This window comes from Onychostoma macrolepis, chromosome 22 (assembly GCF_012432095.1).
Source record: "Onychostoma macrolepis isolate SWU-2019 chromosome 22, ASM1243209v1, whole genome shotgun sequence".
NCBI lineage: Eukaryota > Metazoa > Chordata > Actinopteri > Cypriniformes > Cyprinidae > Onychostoma > Onychostoma macrolepis.
The window spans coordinates 30,394,993-30,417,494 of record NC_081176.1 but is presented as its reverse complement, the minus strand read 5'-3'; the positions used below and the strand labels follow the sequence as shown (position 1 = coordinate 30,417,494).

Below are 22,502 nucleotides of genomic sequence, written 5' to 3'. Positions count from 1 at the left end.
ATTATAGTCAGCAGAATCATTTTTGAATGCAAAATGTGGTAGTTGTAGTCTTCTTAAAAGTCTTATTTACTAATTTTTATAAATCAGAGTAGATTTTGCATATGGATACATGTCGCAAGTCAGTAACGAAACTTGCAGCAAAATTTCAGTATGAGGAAACATCATGTAATCAGTCATTCTCTGTAACACTCTATTGACTGTGCACTAGTTATTTAACTGGGGAGGAAAAGGTTGATGCATTTATAATCGATATCATTGTCATCTATAATCTTGTCATTATAATCTGTCATCTATGTTTCTTAATAATCTTGATGAAATATAGCTGTAGAAGAGATGAGATATAAAGAAGCAGAGATACTTTGGTGAACTAAAACAGGCCATTCAAACTCCAAACTATTTGAATGAAATTGGTTTTAAAGTAAATGTGAGAAGAAAATTAACTGATACATCATTTCCAAATATATTCTCATACAGTGAGTTTATTTAGGATTCTTGAAATTTCCCCATGGCTGACTCTGGTTAATCAGCATTTCACTGAGTTGCTATCTGGATAATAGCCAAGTTTCTGCAAGATACACCTTTTTCAAGGTGAAGATTGTTACCAAGTGTGACTTCCCAACATATACTAACTTCTTCCTCATTAGATAAATGTAAATGCACATATCTGGTGGATTACAATTAAAGAAGCAGATTGCCCAAAATGGACAATTTTCTGAAAATGTACTCACCCTCTTGCCATGCAAGATGTAGATCAAGTGAGAAAATAATGTTCACTTTCTCCAAATCTGTTCAGATGAAAAACAAACTCATCTACCTCTTTGGTGGCCTGAGGGTGAGTACATTTTCAGCAAATTTTCATTTAAGGGTGAACTATTCCTTTGAGATTAACCTTAGCAAAATAAGTAACAATGTTATGTTGGTCAGAGAAAATAATTGTCAGATCTTGAAGTCAAAAACATAAATATATTTACAATGCATTTAAATATATCACATTGCCTATAAATCAGCATCAGATTTTCTCATTGCATGATAAATATCAAATTATTAATGTGAATGATGTGGTCTTGAGTGAAGTTTTTTTTTTTTTTTACACAAATGCATTTGATTAGAATTTGTCAGCGCTTCAACATGCTATTATTGTAGGGACATTTTCCATCAGATCCTTAGGCCAACAATTTTCTTGATTTCTTCACAGTAATCTTTATGGTCCCGTTAATGTTTGCTTGAATGTGCTTGACAAACTGCAATGAAAAATTACAATTAAATGTACAGTAATATTTGTTAATTTAGCCCCAAAATAAAACAAAAGCTTCTATTTCTAATTATTATTGCTAGCCAACTATTTTTTTCTTGTAAATATTGGAAATTAATATAACATGTAGGTACAGGCAGGCTGAATGTATAAAAATGATTTCTGATATTAGCATGCTTAACAAGGCTCTTTTTTAACTGTTGCTCTGCCATGCTTGTGCATTTTTTATTTTTTTTTCATTCAAAGTTAGTCATGATTATTACCCAGACTGTTGTTATTCAGAGAAGTTTCCCTTGTCAGCAGTAAATCACTGGTTTAATATTTAAGAATAGTCTTTTCGCTGACATGGCATAGATTTTAGACTTGCAGCTGCAGGTCATTCTACTGTCTGCCAACTTTTTCTCAAAAGTCACACTCTAAAGTCTTTATGAGAGTTGTTTTCCTGCTGTGGGTACATCAAATTTCCATTGTAATTGCTTAATTCTTTCTTTTTTTTTTTTTTTTTTTAATTAACAGTTCGGCAACACAGATGCTTACAATTAGGCAAAAATGTTAATAACAAAATAACAGCTTACCTTTTCAATGTAAGTAATGATTTCATCATGGCTAAGCTCAGCAGAGGATCTCAATTTAAAAGTTGCATATGCAAATGCGGTCCTATCTATAAAATGAAAACTTCAATTAGATTCATATTATCATAGGTGAATAAAACTCTAATAACAAAATCTGAATGGTGTTTAATGAAAAAAATATATATCTTTGCTTACTCTGTGGGACAACATCTGGAGATGAAGATGTAGACTGGCTTGCTGGTTGAGTTGTTATTTGAGAAGTATGTGTTGGTGTTCGAGTAGTTGTAAAAGCAGTTGATATCAATGTTGATGCAATTGATCTCAAAGTTGGTGCAGTTGATGAAGTTCTTTCAGTGACAGTGGATGAAGATGCTGGTGAAGTTGTTGTTGATGATTGAATGGTAGATGTTGGCACAGTTGATCTCAAAGTTGGTGCAGCTGTTGTTGATTGAGTAGTAGATGTTGGTGCAGCGGATGTGGATGTTGTTGCAGTTGATGTGGATGTTGCAGTTGTTGTTGACTGAGTTGTATGTGTTGTTGCAGTTGATGGAGTGGCAGATGTTGTTTGCATAGATGTAGATAATGGGACAATTGATGCCGTTGATGTAGTACTTTGAGCCACAGATGTTGATGCAGTTGATGAAGATGCTGGTGTAGTTGATTGAGGTGTAGACGTAGATGTTGTTGATTCAGATGTTGAATCAGTGGTTGGTGAGTGAGATGTAGATGTTGTTGTAGCTGATGTAGATGTTGGTTCAGTGGTTGTTGATTCAGATGTAGATGTTTGAGCAGGTGTTGTTGATTGAGTTGTAGACGTAGATGTTGTTGATTCAGATGTTGATTCAGTGGTTGGTGAGTGAGATGTAGATGTTGTTGTAGCTGATGTAGATGTTAGTGCAGGAGTTGTTGTTGTTGATGATGGTGGAACTGTAGATGTTTCTGTAGCTGATGTAGATGGTGCAGGGGTTGTTGCTGATAAATTTGTAGATGTTGATGTAGATGTTGGTGCAGGGATTATTGTTGATTCAGATGTAGATGCTTCAGCAGCTGTTGTTGATTGAGGTGTAGGTGTTGTTGATTCAGATGTTGATTCAGTGGTTGGTGAGTGAGATGTAGATGTTGTTGTAGCTGATGTAGATGTTGGTTCAGTGGTTGTTGTTGATTCAGATGTAGATGTTTGAGCAGGTGTTGTTGATTGAGATGATTCAGTGGTTGGTGAGTGAGATGTAGATGTTGTTGTAGCTGATGTAGATGTTGGTTCAGTGGATGTTGTTGTTGGTGGAACTGTAGATTTTTCTGTAGTTGATGTAGATGTTGGTTCAGTGGTTGTTGGTGTCGTTGATGTAACTGTAGATGCTTCTATAGTTGATGTAGATATTGGTTCAGTGGTTGGTGAGTGAGATGTAGATGCTGTTGTAGCTGATGTAGATGGTGCAGGGGTTGTTGCTGATAAATTTGTAGATGTTGATGTAGATGTTGGTGCAGGGATTGTTATTGATTCAGATGTAGATGCTTGAGCAGGTGTTGTTGATTGAGGTGTAGGTGTTGGTGTTGTTGATTCAGATGTTGATTCAGTGGTTGGTGAGTAAGATGTAGATGTTTCTGTAGTTGATGTAGATGTTGGTTCAGTGGTTGTTGTTGATTCAGATGTAGATGCTTGAGCAGGTGTTGTTGATTCAGATGTTGATTCAGTGGTTGGTGAGTAAGATTTAGATGTTGTTGTAACTGATGTAGATGTTAGTGCAGGAGTTGTTGTTGATGATGGTGGAACTGTAGATGTTTCTGTAGTTGATGTAGATGTTTCAGCAGGTGTTGTTGATTGAGGTGTAGATGTTGGTTCAGTGGTTGTTGATGATTCTGATGTAGATATTTCAGCAGGTATTGTTGATTGAGGTGTAGATGTTTGTGTTGTTGATTCAGATGTTGATTCAGTGGTTGGTGAGTGAGATGTAGATGTTGTTGTAGCTGATGTAGATGTTGGTTCAGTGGATGTTGTTGTTGTTGGTGGAAGTGTAGATGTTTCTGTAGTTGATGAAGATGTTGGTTCAGTGGTTGTTGATGATTCTGATGTAGATGTTTCAGCAGGTGTTGTTGATTGAGTTGTTGATGATTCTGATGTAGATGTTTCAGCAGGTGTTGTTGATTGAGTTGTAGATGTTGGTTCAGTGGTTGTTGATGATTCTGGTGTAGATGTTTCAGCAGGTATTGTTGATTGAGGTGTAGATGTTGGTTCAGTGGTTGTTGATGATTCTGATGTAGATGTTTCAGCAGGTGTTGTTGATTGAGGTGTAGATGTTGGTTCAGTGGTTGTTGATGATTCTGCTGTAGATGTTTCAGCAGGTGTTGTTGATTGAGTTGTTGATGATTCTGATGTAGATGTTTCAGCAGGTGTTGTTGATTGAGTTGTTGATGATTCTGATGTAGATGTTTCAGCAGGTGTTGTTGATTGAGTTGTAGATGTTGGTTCAGTGGTTGTTGATGATTCTGGTGTAGATGTTTCAGCAGGTATTGTTGATTGATGTAGATGTTGGTTCAGTGGTTGTTGATGATTCTGATGTAGATGTTTCAGCAGGTGTTGTTGATTGAGTTGTAGATGTTGGTTCAGTGGTTGTTGATGATTCTGATGTAGATGTTTCAGCAGGTGTTGTTGATTGAGTTGTTGATGATTCTGATGTAGATGTTTCAGCAGGTGTTGTTGATTGAGGTGTAGATGTTGGTTCAGTGGTTGTTGATGATTCTGATGTAGATGTTTCAGCAGGTGTTGTTGATTGAGTTGTTGATGATTCTGATGTAGATGTTTCAGCAGGTGTTGTTGATTGAGTTGTAGATGTTGGTTCAGTGGTTGTTGATGATTCTGGTGTAGATGTTTCAGCAGGTATTGTTGATTGAGGTGTAGATGTTGGTTCAGTGGTTGTTGTTGGTGGTGGTGGTGGAAGTGTAGATGTTTCTGTAGTTGATGTAGATGTTGGTTCAGTGGTTGTTGATGATTCTGATGTAGATGTTTCAGCAGGTATTGTTGATTGAGGTGTAGATGTTGGTGTTGTTGATTCAGATGTTGATTCATTGGTTGGTGAGTGAGATGTAGATGTTGTTGTAGTTGATGTAGATGTTGGTTCAGTGGATGTTGTTGGTGGTGGAACTGTAGATGTTTCTGTAGTTGATGTAGATGTTGGTTCAGTGGTTGTTGTTGATTCAGATGTAGATGTTTGAGCAGGTGTTGTTGATTCAGTTGTAGATGTCAGTGCAGGGGTGGTTGTTGTTGGTGGTGGTGAAACAGATGTTTGTGCAGCTGGTGATGTAAAAGAAAAGAAAATAGCAAAACTTTAATAGATGACTGATAGAACAAAAAGCATCAATAGATGGCAGTAGGGGTGTCCCCGACTAAGGATTTTCATAGTCGAATCGGAATTTTAGAATCATGCCGATAGTCGACTATCGAATCATATATTTGGGGGCGGGGCAAAATACATTACCAAGAGTCAAGTCAGACATTTGACAGTCATAAATACACAGGGAAAATGTGTAACGGATGCCTCGCAGATAAAGGGTGAATAATGTTTTATGTTTTGATTAAAAGATAGTTAAAGGTCAGCGAAACCCTTAAGAATTCACAACATATATATATATATACAGTGAGGAAAATAAGTATTTGAACACCCTGCTATTTTGCAAGTTCTCCCACTTAGAAATCATGGAGGGGTCTGAAATTGTCATCGAGGTGCATGTCCACTGTGAGAGACATAATCTAAAAAAAAATCCAGAAATCACAATGTATGATTTTTAACTATTTATTTGTATGATACAGCTGCAAATAAGTATTTGAACACCTGAGAAAATCAATGTTAATATTTGGTACAGTAGCCTTTGTTTGCAATTACAGAGGTCAAACGTTTCCTGTAGTTTTTCACCAGGTTTGCACACACTGCAGGAGGGATTTTGGCCCACCTCCACACAGATCTTCTCTAGATCAGTCAGGTTTCTGGCCTGTCGCTGAGAAACACGGAGTTTGAGCTCCTCCAAAGATTCTCTATTGGGTTTAGGTCTGAGACTGGCTAGGCCACGCCAGAACCTTGATATGCTTCTTACAGAGCCACTCCTTGGTTATCCTGGCTGTGTGCTTGGTCATTGTCATGTTGGAAGACCCAGCCTCGACCCATCTTCAATGCTCTAACTGAGGGAAGGAGGTTGTTCCCAAAATCTCGCAATACATGGCCCCGGTCATCCTCTCCTTAATACAGTGCAGTCGCCCTGTCCCATGTGCAGAAAAACACCCCAAAGATGATGCTACCACCCCATGCTTCACAGTAGGGATGGTGTTCTTGGATGGTACTCATCATTCTTCTTCCTCCAAACACGTTTAGTGGAATTATGACCAAAAGTTCTATTTTGGTCTCATCTGACCACATGACTTTCTCCCATGACTCCTCTGGATCATCCAAATGGTCATTGGCAAACTTAAGTCGGGCCTGGACATGTGCTGGTTTAAGCAGGGGAACCTTCCGTGCCATGCATGATTTCAAACCATGACGCCTTAGTGTATTACCAACAGTAACCTTGGAAACGGTGGTCCCAGCTCTTTTCAGGTCATTGACCAGCTCCTCCCGTGTAGTTCTGGGCTGATTTCTCACCTTTCTTAGGATCATTGAGACCCCACGAGGTGAGATCTTGCATGGAGCCCCAGTCCGAGGGAGATTGACAGTCATGTTTAGCTTCTTCCATTTTCTAATGATTGCTCCAACAGTGGACCTTTTTTCACCAAGCTGCTTGGCAATTTCCCGTAGCCCTTTCCAGCCTTGTGGAGGTGTACAATTTTGTCTCTAGTGTCTTTGGACAGCTCTTTGGTCTTGGCCATGTTAGTAGTTGGATTCTTACTGATTGTATGGGGTGGACAGGTGTCTTTATGCAGCTAACGACCTCAAACAGGTGCATCTAATTTAGGATAATAAATGGAGTGGAGGTGGACATTTTAAAGGCAGACTAACAGGTCTTTGAGGGTCAGAATTCTAGCTGATAGACAGGTGTTCAAATACTTATTTGCAGCTGTATCATACAAATAAATAGTTAAAAATCATACATTGTGATTTCTGGATTTTTTTTAGATTATGTCTCTCACAGTGGACATGCACCTACGATGACAATTTCAGACCCCTCCATGATTTCTAAGTGGGAGAACTTGCAAAATAGCAGGGTGTTCAAATACTTATTTTCCTCACTGTATATATATATATATTTTTATTTTACAATAGTGCTCTCATTATAATGCTATGTAGTCTATATGAGTTATAACGTTCTGCATTTCTGTTTTGAGCTGCGCGCGCTGAAGATGAATGAAGCATAATAGATGATATTTAATCAATGGGATTTAACTCATTTATCTCACATAGAATACGCTTTGTTATTTATATAACATAACTTTAATTTTACAACTTTAGGCTATCTGCACAAAATGCCCCGAATGCACACGAACGCGTCTGCGCGGCTCTGAATGAACTCCTTTTGTGGACGCGTTCTTCACGCAATAACATGCAGAAACACAACTAAACACTTAAAAAATAAATAAAAATCATAGCGTTTTATTATAATAGAGTTCTCATTATAATGGTATGTATATGACAGTGCCAGTCATTTATTAATATTCTGCATTGTTGTTCACTGTAGCGTAACTCAAACAAATACATCTTATACGAGATACATAATATATACACAATATAAATAAACCGACTGAAACGTTTTGAAATCACTTGTTGTACCATACCTGATCGGAAAAAAAAGAAGAAGTTTTCCACTCTGCCTTTGTCAATTTGAGTCTTGTTAAAGATTTAAATCCCTGCCGCCAAGGATGCTCCTCTGTCGGTGACGGATTAGAAAGCGAAACTTTAATCTAAAGTTGGATTTATTCACGCACGTTAATATTTATTTAAAGCTATTTTAAGATTCTTATTTACAGCATTATCATAATAGGCTGTATATAACTTATTGGGAGAAAACCGGTAGTTCGATGTGAAATCAGACACTGAGCACCCCTGTATAGCCAAAATGGCATGACCATAACACCCCGCGAATATTCGACTGTGAGATTGGGAGTCGAATCGAAGCATCGAATCGTCGACTATTCGGGGACACCCCTAGATGGCAGGCAACAGTGACCTATAGTGTAAAACAAAACTGCAGCAGTGAAAGGAATGTTGATTACGAAGGGAGTGATTAAGTTTTGTTTGTTTTAATTTTTGTTGTTCATGCAACCATTGACAATATTATTTCCTGGTTTCATACCAGTTTTAAAGTGCCAATACAGTGTCAAATTTCCTTAACAACAGAAACATTTTCTTTTGTCAAAACACTAACCAGTTCAGGATTCGTCACCTGTTATTATAAAGGCATCCTAAAGGACTATGAACTATTATGAAAACTGATACTGTTGGACCAAATACAGCCGCTGAATGTGCTGTGACTGAAGATGGGAAGACTAGTTCAAAACAACAACCATATTTCATTATCAGTTATATTACTGATTTCATGTTTTTATTTTTTATTTTGACACTGACAGAATCATAATAACTAGTATAGCAACTTGTGTTTTGTTTGTAATTGCAGGATGTATTTTTACTTTGTCTTTTCTTGGCAGATTGATTTGTAAAGTAATGCACAATTAATGCATTTAATGAATTTACTCACATATGTTTTGTGAGCAAAACTTTTTTAAATTCCTTTCTATTGTACCTGTTCTTGGTGTTTACTATGCCACTATGATAAATATGTTACTATGATATAAACATATACCTTAATAACAGTAGTATGAAGTATTTTTTGTTTATTTTGCTTTATTACATCCCAAAGTTCAATACTAACTGTAAAGTATGATAAAGTATAATATTTAATATAATAAAGAAGCATAATATTTAACAATAAGATATTTTAACAATATAGTAATAGTGATGCTTGAGCAACACAACTCAAATAAAAACTACCGGCATTTCACTATTACAATTCACTGTTAATATTAATAAGTGAAAATATGTGCACATTGTCAGTATTCAGATTGTTCTCAGAATTTACATTTCTTCATAGCTGACAAGTTAAGGGTAATTGTATTAATTTTATGTTTAACAAAAATACATAGATTATTCAGAAATGGTAAAGCTATGGGAAAGTGATATATTCCTAAATAAAGCCTATTATATCTCTCGGTACTATTTTTTAACATATACGATATAATTCACTTACATTATATGCATGCATATATATATATATATATATATATATATATATATATATATATTTGCATCAAAGACTGTAGTTATGATTATACTTCCATATATATCACATAACTCAATTTAGATTTAGATTTAAATAGACGTCTTACCTGTTGGTCTACCAATCAGTAAAGCCAATCCAATAAATATAATACATCGAAACATCTTTCAAGTTTTTTGCTTCCAAACCTAATGGCAGAAAAGCAGCCTAACATATTCTCATAATGTACTCATAACATACTGCCCTTAAACTCCACCTACTCATTAATTTTCACTAATATAACAGGTTCTCATAATGAGTCACTAGTGAAAAATTATTTAAAAAACAGAAATATGTTATGTATTATTTTAAAATTTATTTATAAAAAATTCACATAGAGTGTAACGTTTCGAGCACACAGGCTCTTCATTATTATTATGTTTACAAATAATAGAAATACTAGACAGAGTATGTAGACATTTTTTTTAGACAGAGACACCCAAACATTTGTACAGTGTCATATCAAACTGCAAACAATAGCATATGCAAATGTTATAATTGTCCTGATACAGTTGAACACTTTCACTTTCTGACTGCATTGTCACACTTCCCATTAATTAAAGTAACACTGACCACTCCTTAACGGTAAGGAACAAAAAAGTGTCCTAGTAACCCAAATAGAGATGCACAGCATAAACTGTATACAAGTGTTAATGAACAGTTCAGATTTCTTTCTGAAAGTTTAGCTGTCCAGTTGAAGAGGAGCTTTGAAACCTGTGCATTATTTCCTGGTTTTGTGTGAATAATAACAATATATTTGGCGCTTTGTGTTTCTATTGACATAATGATTCTGGTTCACGGGTGGATCTGCATTCCAACAAACCTGAAAGTAATTTACAATGGGTCAAACTATGTCAGTAATGCTGCTCTTCAGAGACACACAGAGAGAGAGAGCCAGCAACCTACTGTTTTCTATAGTGTACAATGTGTTTTATTATAAAAAGCTTCTTCATAATACAGATTCCAAGCAATTAGCTTTGGTTTTAGAAGATTACAAGGAATTTGGTGTATTTGGAACTTTTGTTGATCACAGTGCCTAAATGCCGCTATTACTCAGCTAACGGGAAACGTTTTGGCAGGATTGTCTCAAAGTTCTGAACAAAAGTTCTTCCACATTATTAGAATGTTCATTTAAAGTGATCTTAAACTATTAAAAAATAATAAATAACTTTAAATAACGTTATCAAAAATATATTTATACATTGTTCATTGAACGTTTTTCTGAAACAATTCAAGAGCATTGGGGATTAAATTTTATGGAAGCCAATTTCACTGCATAAAAAAGGTAATGGTGAATTTTTATCTCACACTTCTGACTTTTTTGCTGATATAAACTTGCAATTGTGAATTATGAAGTCAGAATTGTGGGATATGAACTCGCAAGTGCGTGAAATAAAGTAGGAATTGCAATATATAAACTCGCAATTCTGACTTTTTTCGCAATTGCGAGTTTACATTTATTTTCTTAGAATTGCAGGATATAAACTTGCAAGTTGTAAAGTCAGAATTGCGAAATATAAACTCGCAGTTGCGAGTTATAAAGTCGGTATTACCAACGCTATCTCATGACCAATTCGTAAATATGTGGCTAATTCGTACGAATTCGTATGACCTCACTCGTACGATTTTGTACGATTTGTCTAAACCCGTGACGGGTAGGTTTAGGGGTGGGGTTAGGTGTAAGTCATTCGTACAAATTCATATAAATTGTGCAACTCGTACAATAGGCATATGTACGATTTAGCAAAAATCTTATGAATTTGTACGAGTGAAGAATTCGTACGAATTAGCCACCTCGTAAAAAATGTACGAATTGCCGTGAGATCGAGCTGTAATTGCAGGATATAAGACAATTGTCAGGGCTTTCTGGTGGAATGATCTTCCCATCCCTATCCAGAATGCTGAATCAAGCAACACTTGAAAACTCATCTCTTTTGTCACTGTTTGAAAAAGAAAAAGAAAAAATCACCTCAATCTCTCCCTGTCTAGCTTCTATTACTCTGAACTCTGTACAAGCACTTCATGTGTTTATTTGCCTCTTTATGATGAATCGCTCATTGTATTCCTCAATTGCAAGTCGCTTTGGATAAAAGCGTCTGCTAAATGAAGCCAATATGTAAAGCAAAATAAAATGGACTGAAAATGACTGTTGAATATTATAGATTGTATTTTTAAATCTGAATTGTGAATTTATTGAATTTTTAATTATGAAAATGTGAAAAATGTTTTTAATTGAAATACTCACATCTTAAATATACAACCATAAAAATGCAAACACTGAAAATACGGTGCATTAAATGCTTTTTGTTATAAATAATTGTTTTTTTAAATAGTGCAATTATGCTTATTTTGTTTCAAATAGACTACATTTCTTATTTACTTATGTAACTCACTATACTTTAAATAAACTGTTAATTATGTTACTGACAATAAACAAGTCATATGTAATTGGTTTGAAACCGGTATAAGCAAGAGGTGAGTCATATTCTGGAGCAAGGAATGCTGATCTTCTGTTTGCACCATCATGGAAAACTATCATGAATGGCATCAGGAGGTGAATTAAGGTGAAATGCCTCGTTAAGTTCTAATGGAACTCAATATGTAATGTGTTACAGTGATTTTACAATGATTTAGGCTTTATTTACATTATACTCCACCCCAAAATGAAAATTTTGTCATTAATCACTTACCCCCATGTTGTTCCAAACCCGTAAAAGCTTTGTTTGTCTTCGGAACACAATTTAAGATATTTTGGATGAAAACCAGGAGGTTTGTGACTGTCCCACTGACTGCCAAATAAATACCACTGTCAAGGCCCAGAAAAGTATGAAAGACATCGTCAGAATATCTGCCATCAGTGGTTCAATCTGAATTTTATGAAGCGACAAGTATACTTTTTGTACGCAAAGAAAATGAAAATAACGACTTTATTCAACAGTTTGTCTCCTCCGCGTCACCATAGCACCAGTTTGGAGAATATCCGCTGGACGCAAGCAGTGTATGCTGTTCTGTGTCAGCCGCGCCTCATTGATACGCTGTTTTCGTTCAAATCAAAGCGTAAATAAATGTAAAAAACATATCCATGTGGTGCGGCTGATAGAAACAGCGTACACAGTTTGCATCTAGCGGATACTCTCCAACATAGCACTACGCTGACGCAGAGCGGATGAATTGTTGAATAAAGTCTTTATTTTCATTTTCTTTGCGAACAAAAAGTATTCTCGTCGCTTCATAAAGTTCAGATTGAACCACTGATGGCAGATGGACTATTTTGATGATGTCTTTCATACTTTTCTGGACCTTGACAGTGTTATTTACTTGGCAGTCAATGGGACAGTCACAAGCCTCCTGGTTTTCATACAAAATATCTTAAATTGTGTTCTGAAGACGAACAAAGCTTTTATGGGATTTGAACGACATGGGGGTAAGTACTGACAACATTTTCATTTTGGAGTGGAGTAACCCTTTAATGCTCAGATCTAATCTTTTGAGGCTTCTTTGTTTGTTTTTTTAAGTGCCTGCCTCTTCAAATATACTTCATACAAGACTTTGACTTTTTATTTCCAGATAATGTCTGTCAGCACTATCAATTTATAGTCCTCATCTATGCCATCAGACAGGACCTTTATTTTATGTTCATCAAGACATCAGAAGAATGCATTTAAAAAGGCAGCTCCCTCTGTGAGTCACCTGTAGAAATTCAATAGATCAGAATAGAATACATTTGATCCAACATGTTTATCACATGACATTTACATAAAGATTACAATTAATGTGATTCTTCTGGTTTTTATTCCAAACAAAAGATGAAATGCATCCGTTCTGAATATTCCTGTATGTGTGTCTTGTTTCTTACAGTTTGCTTCTTGAAATACCAGAGATGCTCACTCATTTCATTTGTTGTATATTATATATTGCAATGCAAATGCAACCATAGAGCCCAGATTTATTAGACACATAATTTTTTCACATATTTTACATTAATGCAGTCTGTCTCGAACGCTGTTTAGTTAATGTTTCGCTGAACATTTCAACTTCCAAAATACGAAATGTCCTCTGATTTGTTAACAGTGCTGAGTAGTAATTGATTACACGTAATCTCGACTGCGTAATCAAATTTCAAAAAAATAAGTGCTTGTAATTACTGTACAGTACTGTAGCAGTCGCCACTGCCTTCGGGAAGTGTGTACTGCTCAGACACACACAATGGCAATTACCATCATGGGAAGTGCAGCTGATGGTGGAAGGACCACCAAGCTTGAGAACACTGAGGCCATGGGGCTTGAGCGTGAAGGAGGATCCACTGAGTTGGAGAAAGAGCTCCACAGAAAGTAATGAGTGAATTGTCCAGAAACTGTGCATATGGTACGCGCCAAAGTCCAAAAACTCGTGGATTTGATCGTCAAGGGAGCACTCGCCTTGGCGCAGGAGAAATCTTTTAGAGATTGCATGTAGAGGATGGCATGTGACATAAGTTTTCCATCACATCCTTAGGCCAACAATTTTCTTGATTTCTTCACAGTAATCTTTATGGTCCCACTAAAGTTTGCTTGCAAGTGCTTGACAAACTGCAAAGAAAAAAAATTACAGTTAAATGTACAGTAACATTTATGGAAGAGGATTAGGGCCAAGCAATAATAAAAAAATAAAAATAAAACCATCTCAAGATTAAAGTTATTATAACGCTAGATTAAACTCGTAATTTAATGAGTTGATTCTCAACATTTTTCTTGAAATTTAACAAGAAAAAAAATCTAAATAAAATGCTGAGAATGCACACTCTTGTCATGTTCATTGTATCTTGTTGGACAGTGTTAAATGAGTATCGAACTCGCTTTTCTTCATTTTCTCATCACATATCACATGGGAAAAGTGGAAATCTCAACTGCCTATCGAGTGTTTAATAGTAGGGAGGGCTTTGTTGTCCCAATAAGGCAGCACCTATTTAATAATTGTAATAAATAAAATAATTTACGCTGTTATTTTTGCGTCCTGTTAATGTACAACAATACTGAGGTGCAAATCTTTTCCGATGTGATTTGCAATGAGAAAAGGAAGAAAAGCGAGTTCGGCAAAAGACGGATTTGAACCGTAGTCGATCACATGCTACATCCAACTGCATTACTCTCCAACCTACACCACTGCAGGCGCTGTTTGACACTCTCCCACGAGATACAATGAATGTGACACGAGTGTGTTTATTCTCAACATTTTGTTTAAAATTTAAAACATTTGTCTTACATAGCAAACACCTTTGCCATAATATTATATTTTTGGATATATCATATACACACAGTTATTCAAAACCTAAAGATCTTCTTTCATGAGCTCCGAGATTGAAAGCAATTGGAAGAGAGTTGTTGATTTTTTTTTTTTTTACGATAAACTAGAAAGCAAAATTGAAACCAAACTTATTTTATTTTACTGTAAGCATTTGTGGTTGGGAATACAGCATTATACAGCACGAAAGAAAATAAATCAACCATAGTTGTGCAGTTGTGTATTTATAGGCCTATTCTAAAGCCACGATTGGTTGGTGTTAAGTAAAGCACTAGTGTTTGCACATGTGAGGAGTTAGTGTGAGGCACTGATGAATTAGTGGCATTTTGATTGGTTGTGATTGATCTTTCCTGTTAGATTTTTGTGAGTTACATATAGAATTGTGTGTTGGGTTTTGCGAAAAGTGTTTTATGAAATTGAAAACTTAGTCAAAGGCTGAGAATTAGCATATGGTTTTGCATATTTGGTGTTTGAGTGTCAGAAATTGTGTGACAAGTAAAGATTTTGTGTGAATTTGCTAGCTTAATATATTTTCTGTTATTAATTCCTCAACAGTTTGGCAACAAGTTAATGCTTACAACTAGACAAAAAAAAAAAAAAGATAATAAAATAGCAGCTTACCTTTTCAATGTAAGTAATGATTTTATCATGGCTAAGCTCAACAGAGGATCTCAATTGGAAAGTTGTATATGCAAATGTTGTCCTATCTATAAAAGGAAAACTTCAATTAGATTCATATTATCATAGGTGAATAAAACTCTAATAACAAAATCTGAATGGTGTTTAATGAAAAAAAAAATCTTTGCTTACTCTGTGGGACAACATCTGGAGATGTAGACTGGCTTGCTGGTTGAGTTGTAGATGTAACTTGAGTTGTTATTTGAGAAGTATGTGTTGGTGTTCGAGTAGTTGTCAAGGTTGGTGCAAATGTTGTTGATGATTGAGTAGTGGTAGACATAAGCACAGTTGAACTCAAACTTGGCGCAGTTGTTCTTGATTGACTTGTAGATGTTGGTTCAGTGAGTGCTGAGTGAGATGTAGATGTTGGGGCAGGGGTTGTTGTTGATCGAGCTGCAGTTGTTGATGTAGCTAAAATACATGTTGGTGCAGGATTTCTTGTTAATCGTGCTATAGATGTCGCTGTAGCTATTTTACATGTTGGTTCAGGGGTTGTTATTCTTGTCGATGGAGCTGTAGATGTTTCTGCAGCTGGTGATGTGAAAGAAAATAACATTAATAGATGAGATAGAAGAAAAGTATCTATAGATGGCAGGCAACACTGACCTATAATTAAAGCTTCAGCCTGTAAGTTTTGCCTCTTTGTCACCATCTCTGTTTGAAAACCTGGAATTGCAGCTTTTTGCGGAATTATCTTGCTTACGTATGGTTGTGAGTCAGCACGGCTCCAGTGCGAATGAATGTAATGTTTTGAGGTGAATGTGTGGCAGTCGGTCCGCACCGGTGTGGATACTGTACTCAGGAATCACAGATTCTAGTCTATGTCTTGGAATATATGACCCAAATAAGAATTTTCACCGTATATTGTCATCTGAACAACTAAGTAACAAGTCTGCCACTTTTGTTCTGACCAACTGAGGAAAAACCATTACAATAAATCGCGCTACCAATGGTGATTAAATCTAAAGATCGGTTAGCTCATATCACATCTAACCGTGCAAATTATTATTATTGTTATACTTTATTCTGAGATTATTAATGTTAACAACATCAGCATTGCGTGACTATGAGTTTAGTGTGTATTAGCGTGTAGATTTCAGTTTCTGTAAAGTTTAATATCTAATTGTCATGCCATTCGAATTTCATATTAATAAATTCTTTTAACCCAAAAAGCAAACTATGCTCCCTTCGAACTGGTTTTCTTTAAAATACAAATCCTGTGTAATCCCAGGCTATCTGTAATCAGCACATTTAAAATATAATTTAATTTCATTCACGTGTTTCATAAACGCATAATCCTTTCTGGATCACAATCCGTCATCAAAACGATACATTTAATTATTCTAGCTGCTGTGAGAAAAGGCTATAAACGATCCGTCACCTGCAGGATCCTCGCATGCGATAACCTAGTAGCTGGGACAACTTCTTTATGTGACAGACGTGACGTAATGACGCAGTGCCATGCTCGAATTTCCCGTGAAAACCTACCCGTACCACTCAAATGACAAAACATTATTATAAGCTAACCGTTGTGAATCGGGCTAAAGTAAGGCGATAGTTTTGAACACTGGCTGGTTATGTACTTGCTCAAATATTGATTTCAGATCAAAGTTACGGACTGCAGCTTTAAGAAAAGCAAAAATGGAAGAAAGGATAGTGAAGGATAGTGTCACTTAAAAATCAGACATGAGCTCCTCAACTTGAGTTAATAATACTGCGTAATGCATATATGATACCACAAAAAGATGAGCCTTTGAAGGAACTCCTTCTGGTTTAGTCACCTGCTTTCATAAAGGCATCCTATTGATGGGAAAGTTCTACTTTGAAAACAGATATTATAAAAACTTATATGGGATCAACTACAACAGCTCAGTGTGCTGTGACTGAAGATTTTATAACCCCCTTTGGTAACAAACAATGAAGTTCAAAACCACAAACTGTCCTTCATACTTCACTATCAGTTCTATTATTGAATGCTTTTCATTGTTTGACAATGACATCAAAATAACCTGCATAGCAAGCTTCATTTTTTATTTTTGCTTTGACTTTCATGTCAGTTTGATTTGTATTGTAATGCAGGAACTGGGTTAAAGTTAAAAAGTTCACCGACTTTTGCAAAGAGCAGTGTCACTACTGAATCATCATTTCATATATTCCCTTATGTTTCGTGAGATGCGCTAGCTGTTTTATTGCAAATATTAAAGCAAATATCAATATAAATACAAATATAAAATCAAAACACAAATCGAACAGACTGGAACTAAATGCACAGACCAAACGAGGATAATTAATGAGACACACCCGAACTAAACAACATAATCAAGGAGAGACAGAAACTAGGTCAAGGGACTGAAACAAGGAGGCTGAACAGGGAAACACAACGACAAAGTCCATAACTTCTGACAACTTCTTACTAATGCCTTATTTTTTAGGAAATTTATGCATTTTATTTATTTATCAGCATTTGTTGCATATAAGCTACTTTACATTTACATGTAACTGTACCTGTATATGGCTCATATGATTCTCTTATAATATTGTATAATTTCTTGAACAAAAGTATACAAGCACTTTGCTATTACGATTCACTGTTCATATAAGTGCTAAATATGTGCAATATTCAGATTTTACATTTCTTTATAACCGATAACTTTTAAAATTGTATTTTATGTTTGACAAAAACAGATTATTCAGAAGTGGTAAAGCTATTGAAAACTGATATTTTGTTTTCAACTATAAAGCCTATCATATCAGGATATCTCATAATATATTGCTATTATTATTATTGTTATTTAGTTTTTAAACATATATGTGACCCTGGACCACAACCAGTCGTAAGTAGCACAGGTATATGTGTAGCAATAGCCAACAATACATTGTATGGCTCAAAATTATACATTTTTCTTTTATGCCAAAAATCATTATGATATTAAGTAAAGATCATGTTCCATGAAGATATTTTGTACATTTTTGGACAACTTTAAAGATGATTTTATCAATATTTTGATAGTTTTTTTTGCACCCTCAGATTCCAGATTTTCAAATAGTTGTATCTCAGCCAAATATTGTCCTATCGTAACAAACCATACATCAATGGAAAGCTGATTTATTAAATCTCAATTTCACAAAATTGACTCTTGTGACTGGTTTTGTGGTCCAGGATCATAATATATAGTTGGCTAATATTCAGTACATATGCATACAAATTCAATAATAAGTAATATATACACAAACAAGCTTTTTTTTTTTTTTTTTGCATTAAAGACTTATACTTCCATATACGTTACATACTAATATTTAGATTTAAATAGACGTCTTACCTGTTGGTATTGATCTACCAATCAGTAAAGCAAATCCAAAAATATAGCAAATCGAAACATCTTTCAAGTTTATTTATTTTTTTGCTACCAAACCTAATACCAGAAAAATGACCTCTGCGAAGCAACCTAACAGGAGTAATGCAAACTAATATACTGCCCTTAAACTCCACCCACTGATGCAGCTGATGCTAATTGTCCTAATGCAAATGAACAAATGTCACTTTCTGACTGCAATGCCACACTTCCCATTGATTACAAAACAATAACATTACCACTCCTTCAGGGTAAGCAACAAAAGTGCCCTGATAACCTAAAAGAGATGCACAGCATATAGCATTTGAAATAACTATTGTCTATTTAAATATATGTTCAAATGTAATTGATTGCTGTAATGCAAATGGGCAATTCAGCATCATTTCTCCATTCTTCAGTGCCACATATTTATATGCTGTATCATATGCAGGTACCATAATACTACCTGGGTAGTAACTGATTACATGTAATCTGGATTATTTAATCAGATTCCAAAAGTTAAGTACTTGTAATTAGAGTAAATTACATTTTAAAATACTCGCAATCAGACTACAGTTTATTTTTATTGATTACATATTATTCATGCAATGGCAATAAATTGTTCATAATTTATTGATTCTCGCTAATTAATTTTTAAAATTTTCTTCTCTGAAAAAAGCCTACCACTTAAATACATTCAGAAAGTCTTCCAGTTTTGTGGATGTTCACTAGCCAGGTGGCTACACAGCATTTGACCAATGGATTTACAAAAATCATTTCAGGTTTAACATTGCATCAACTACTGATGAACACATAAATTTTTACTTGAATTATCACTCAGTGGTTATATAGCCATGTATTACTATAGCTTTGGAAGGCTTTTGTCTTTCAAACACATTAAAATGCACAAATTTGCGTTATTTCTTATTTACATGTAATGCAGACATTTCAACTTTTTTGAACATCTTTCACCTAATATACTGTATTTACTTGAAGTACCCTTAGATTTTAAAATAAATATTAAAAAATAAGTATCACATTTGCATGTTCGCAGTTCTCTGTTGGTTAATGGTGACATGACATGAAGGTAAACATTACTTTTTTTAGTAAGTGTTTTATTTTGATTGATGTTATTCTGAAATTCTAATAATTTAAAGCTGCAGTAACAAGTCTGCCACTTTTGTTCTGACCAACTGAGGAAAAAAGCATTACAATAAATCGCGCTACCAATGGTGATTTAATCTAAAGATCGGTTAGCTCATATCACATCAAACCGTGGAAATTATTATTATTGTTATACTTTATTCTCAAATTATTAATGTTAACAACATCAGCATTGCGTGACTATGAGTATAGTGTGTTTTAGCGTGTAGATTTCAATTTCTGTACAGTCTAATCTCTAATTGTCATGCCATTCAAATTTCATATTAATAAATTCTTTTAACCCAAAAAGCAAACTACACTCCCTTTGAACTGGTTTTCTTTAAAATACAAATCTTGTGTAATAAGGCTATCTGTAATCAGAAGCACATTTAAAACTGGAATATAATTTAATTTCATTCACATATGTTTTATATAAACACATAATCCTTTCTGGATTAAAATCTGCCATCAAAATTATACATTTAATTATTCTAGCTGCTGTGAGAAAAGGCTATAAACGATCCTTCACCTGCAGGATCCTCACACACGATAGCCTACTAGCCTGGAAAACTTCTTTATGTTTACAGACGTGATGTAATGACGCAGTGCCATGCTCGAATTTCCCACGAAAACCTACCCATACCACTCAAATTAGAAAACATTATTATAAGCTAACCGTTGTGAATCGGGCTAAAGTAAGGTGATAGTTTTTAACACTGGCTGGTTATGTACTTGCTCAAACACTGATTTTGGATAATTCTTAACCAAAAAAAGTTATGGACATCAGCTTTAATTAATTAAACTCACAAAGCACCTGCAGTTCATTTACGAACCCCAGTTTGGAAAACCTTTATGTAACGTAATGTTTATTGCACTTACATTGAATGGAATGTTTTTTTATTAGTCTTTGTATTTTTATATCAATATGGTACAAGATTATCCTATGATAAATGACTAAGGTCAAAAGTCATTTAAAAGTAATCAAAAAAGTAATCTGATTACAATACCTAAAATGTGTAATGTAATGGATTACATTACTAGCTACAATTTATGTAATTTGGAATCAATAACAGATTACAATTTGTAAATTCAGACTTATTGTTTAGTTGACCAGTTGAAGATGAACCCCATTTGAGAAACCCATTTATCTCCTGATCATTTCCTGGTTTGTGTAAATATTAAAAATGTTTTGGTGCTTTGTGTTTCTACTAATAGAATGAAATGTTTCTGGGTCACGGGTGGATCCTATGTTCCAGTAAACCTGAAAGAATGAGAGTTTACAATGGATCAATCTATGTCAATAGTGGTATGCTGTTCTACAGAGACAGAAAGAGACTATTGTATATATAAAAGCTTCTCTTTTGTTACAGGTTCCTACCAAGTAGCTTTGTTCTTGGATGGAATGTGGCGTATTATGAACTAAGTTAAACACAATGCCGTTATGCCAGGAAATGTTCTCAGAACTTTGGCTAACATTCTGGTAAGTTTCAGGGCCGTATGTATAAAGCCACTCAGAGTAAAATTTTAGTCCTAAATGTGTCAAATTTCTAAGAATGACATAATTTTACTCTTATTCCTAGATTTAAGAATAAGATTGATTCATAAAGGTTCCTAAGAGTTAAGACTAGGTCTGAGCTCCTAAATTATTTAAGAGAGCTGAAGAAGTCTCCTAACCTAGTTAGGAGTAACAAGATGGCAGCAAAGAGGAGGAGACAAACACTTTCCAACGAAGATATGACATACTGGAGTTATATGATGCTATGGAGTTGATAAAATGATACAAACTTGATTGCCAAGATCAAAGTTTTAATTATATTTTTTTTTTGTAACTGACAAAGTAAGAAATTTAATAACCTCTTCCACTCAACAAGTCAATGCTCTAACTGCAGAAATGAATGTAGTAATTACATTTGGCTGGAAAATTGGAAAAATGCTGGAATGCGTCGGTGATAACACTGTAAGCAGGATCTTGCATATTGCATTTCATTTAAACCATCAAAATACAAAGGACAAAAAAATAAATAAAAACACTGACCAGCGTTGCCAACTGCTTTCAGTTGAAAGTAGCTAAAACTAGTCATGCACTTAATGTTGCTAGATGACCTCATAAAGGTGATTTCACTGATCTATATTTATATTCATATCAAATATTAACTCGCCTTTATGAGGTCATGGAAGAGTCTCGTAATGTAGATAAGGTTTGTCCAAGAAATTGATTTTGTTGCTAGGCTTTTGAAAAAAACTCTCTAAAGGGTTGAGAAAGTCCTTAAATCTAGTGACAAAATAACTAAATTGGCAACATTGGCACATTGACTACAAGATAAGTTATTAATATTTAATTGGTCGTCTTGTTTTTGCATGTGTTCATAATTTCTTTGTATGACAGCATGGCCACAAATTATGACCACATGTTTCATTGCATTATTATCACAAATAAAACAACTGACTCTAAGCAACTATGCAATATGCACCTCAGTCAACACTTAAGAATCAGTCTTAGGCTTTACTGAAAGTTGCTTTTAGCTTCTTTATAAAAGTCTCCTACTCTTAGAAAAGTCCTACTTAAGTCCTATACTTAAGTCAAAGCTTAAGACTATTCTTAAGAGCATTTCTGAGGAGTTTTATACATACGGTAAGGTTCTTTCACTTTTATAGAATGTTAGTTTAAAGTGTTCTGGGCCTGTATGTATAAAACTCCTCAGAAATGCTCTTAAGAATAGTCTTAAGCTTTGACTTAAGTGTCAAAAAATTCTTAGTAAAAAGTAGGACTTTTCTAAGAGTACGAGGCTTTTATAAAGAAGCTAAAAGCAACTTTCAGTAAAGCCTAAGACTGAATCTTAAGTGTTAACTGAGGTGACACTTAACATTTACATTTAATCTTAACACTTAAGTGTTGTAAACTAAGGACTACAATGATGTCAACACAAAATGGTTGACCTTGACCTCTGAATC

General features: G+C 34.8%; 1 protein-coding gene and 1 long non-coding RNA gene across 2 annotated transcripts; both read right to left on the bottom strand.

The window, feature by feature from the left end:
• Positions 1–4,202: 4,202 nt before the first annotated feature.
• LOC131529725 (mucin-2-like) lies at positions 4,203–7,640 on the bottom strand (the record flags this gene model as incomplete). Its single annotated transcript, XM_058759581.1, has 2 exons — positions 4,203–5,113; positions 7,580–7,640. Coding segments are annotated over 2 exons (852 nt in total), but the record flags the coding sequence as incomplete, so codon positions are not given.
• A 5,266-nt stretch (positions 7,641–12,906) lies between these two features.
• On the bottom strand, positions 12,907–18,593 carry LOC131530893 (uncharacterized). Its single transcript, XR_009268540.1, has 4 exons — positions 18,396–18,593; positions 15,208–15,606; positions 15,019–15,104; positions 12,907–13,685 (listed from the first exon to the last, which is right to left on the bottom strand). It is a non-coding gene; the product is annotated as an uncharacterized LOC131530893 (long non-coding RNA).
• Between the last annotated feature and the right edge of the window lie 3,909 nt (positions 18,594–22,502).